General features: G+C 30.7%; 1 protein-coding gene across 1 annotated transcript; it reads right to left on the bottom strand.

Annotated features, from left to right (window-relative positions):
• Positions 1 to 6: 6 nt before the first annotated feature.
• On the bottom strand, positions 7 to 523 carry LOC107193241 (biogenesis of lysosome-related organelles complex 1 subunit 6-like; the record flags this gene model as incomplete). Its single annotated transcript, XM_015582643.1, has 4 exons — positions 7 to 71; positions 129 to 215; positions 344 to 431; positions 495 to 523. Coding segments are annotated over 4 exons (269 nt in total), but the record flags the coding sequence as incomplete, so codon positions are not given.
• Positions 524 to 527: the final 4 nt, after the last annotated feature.

Below are 527 nucleotides of genomic sequence, written 5' to 3'. Positions count from 1 at the left end.
TCCTGCTCCCGCTGCTGTTCCTTATTCAAAGCCTCCTTCTGTTTCATTTGTTGTAACCTTAATGCTCGTTTCTATACAAGTAAAAGAATGTATGATGTCCATGAAATCCACAGATAAATTATACTTACTTTTAATTTGAATGTTCTCTCATGAATGGAAGCCATCTCTTTTTTCATTAGAGTTAGTTTTCCTTGATAAACTTTTATCATTTGAAACTGCAATACATATTTTCTTGCACATTTTATATTCTACATCTTGTGTATATTATGTATTTATACTAAAATTTCACGAGGAAGCCTTTAATTAGATCAATAAACATGCGTCTGTTAATGTAAAATCTTACCGTTTCATTTAAATCAATATCTTCCAAACTTTCTTGAAGTTTTTTGGTTTCAACTTGCATCTGACAGAGTAAAGTTTCTTGTTTACCCCTGAAACAACAATAGTAAAGAACAGAAATGCAATAAGTATATTTATCTATTGTTGTCTCTTACGTTACTTCGTTCAGTTCTTTCTGAACTTGTTCC

This window comes from Dufourea novaeangliae, unplaced genomic scaffold, assembly GCF_001272555.1.
Source record: "Dufourea novaeangliae isolate 0120121106 unplaced genomic scaffold, ASM127255v1 C1045946, whole genome shotgun sequence".
NCBI lineage: Eukaryota > Metazoa > Arthropoda > Insecta > Hymenoptera > Halictidae > Dufourea > Dufourea novaeangliae.
This window is presented reverse-complemented; position numbering and strand designations above follow the sequence as displayed.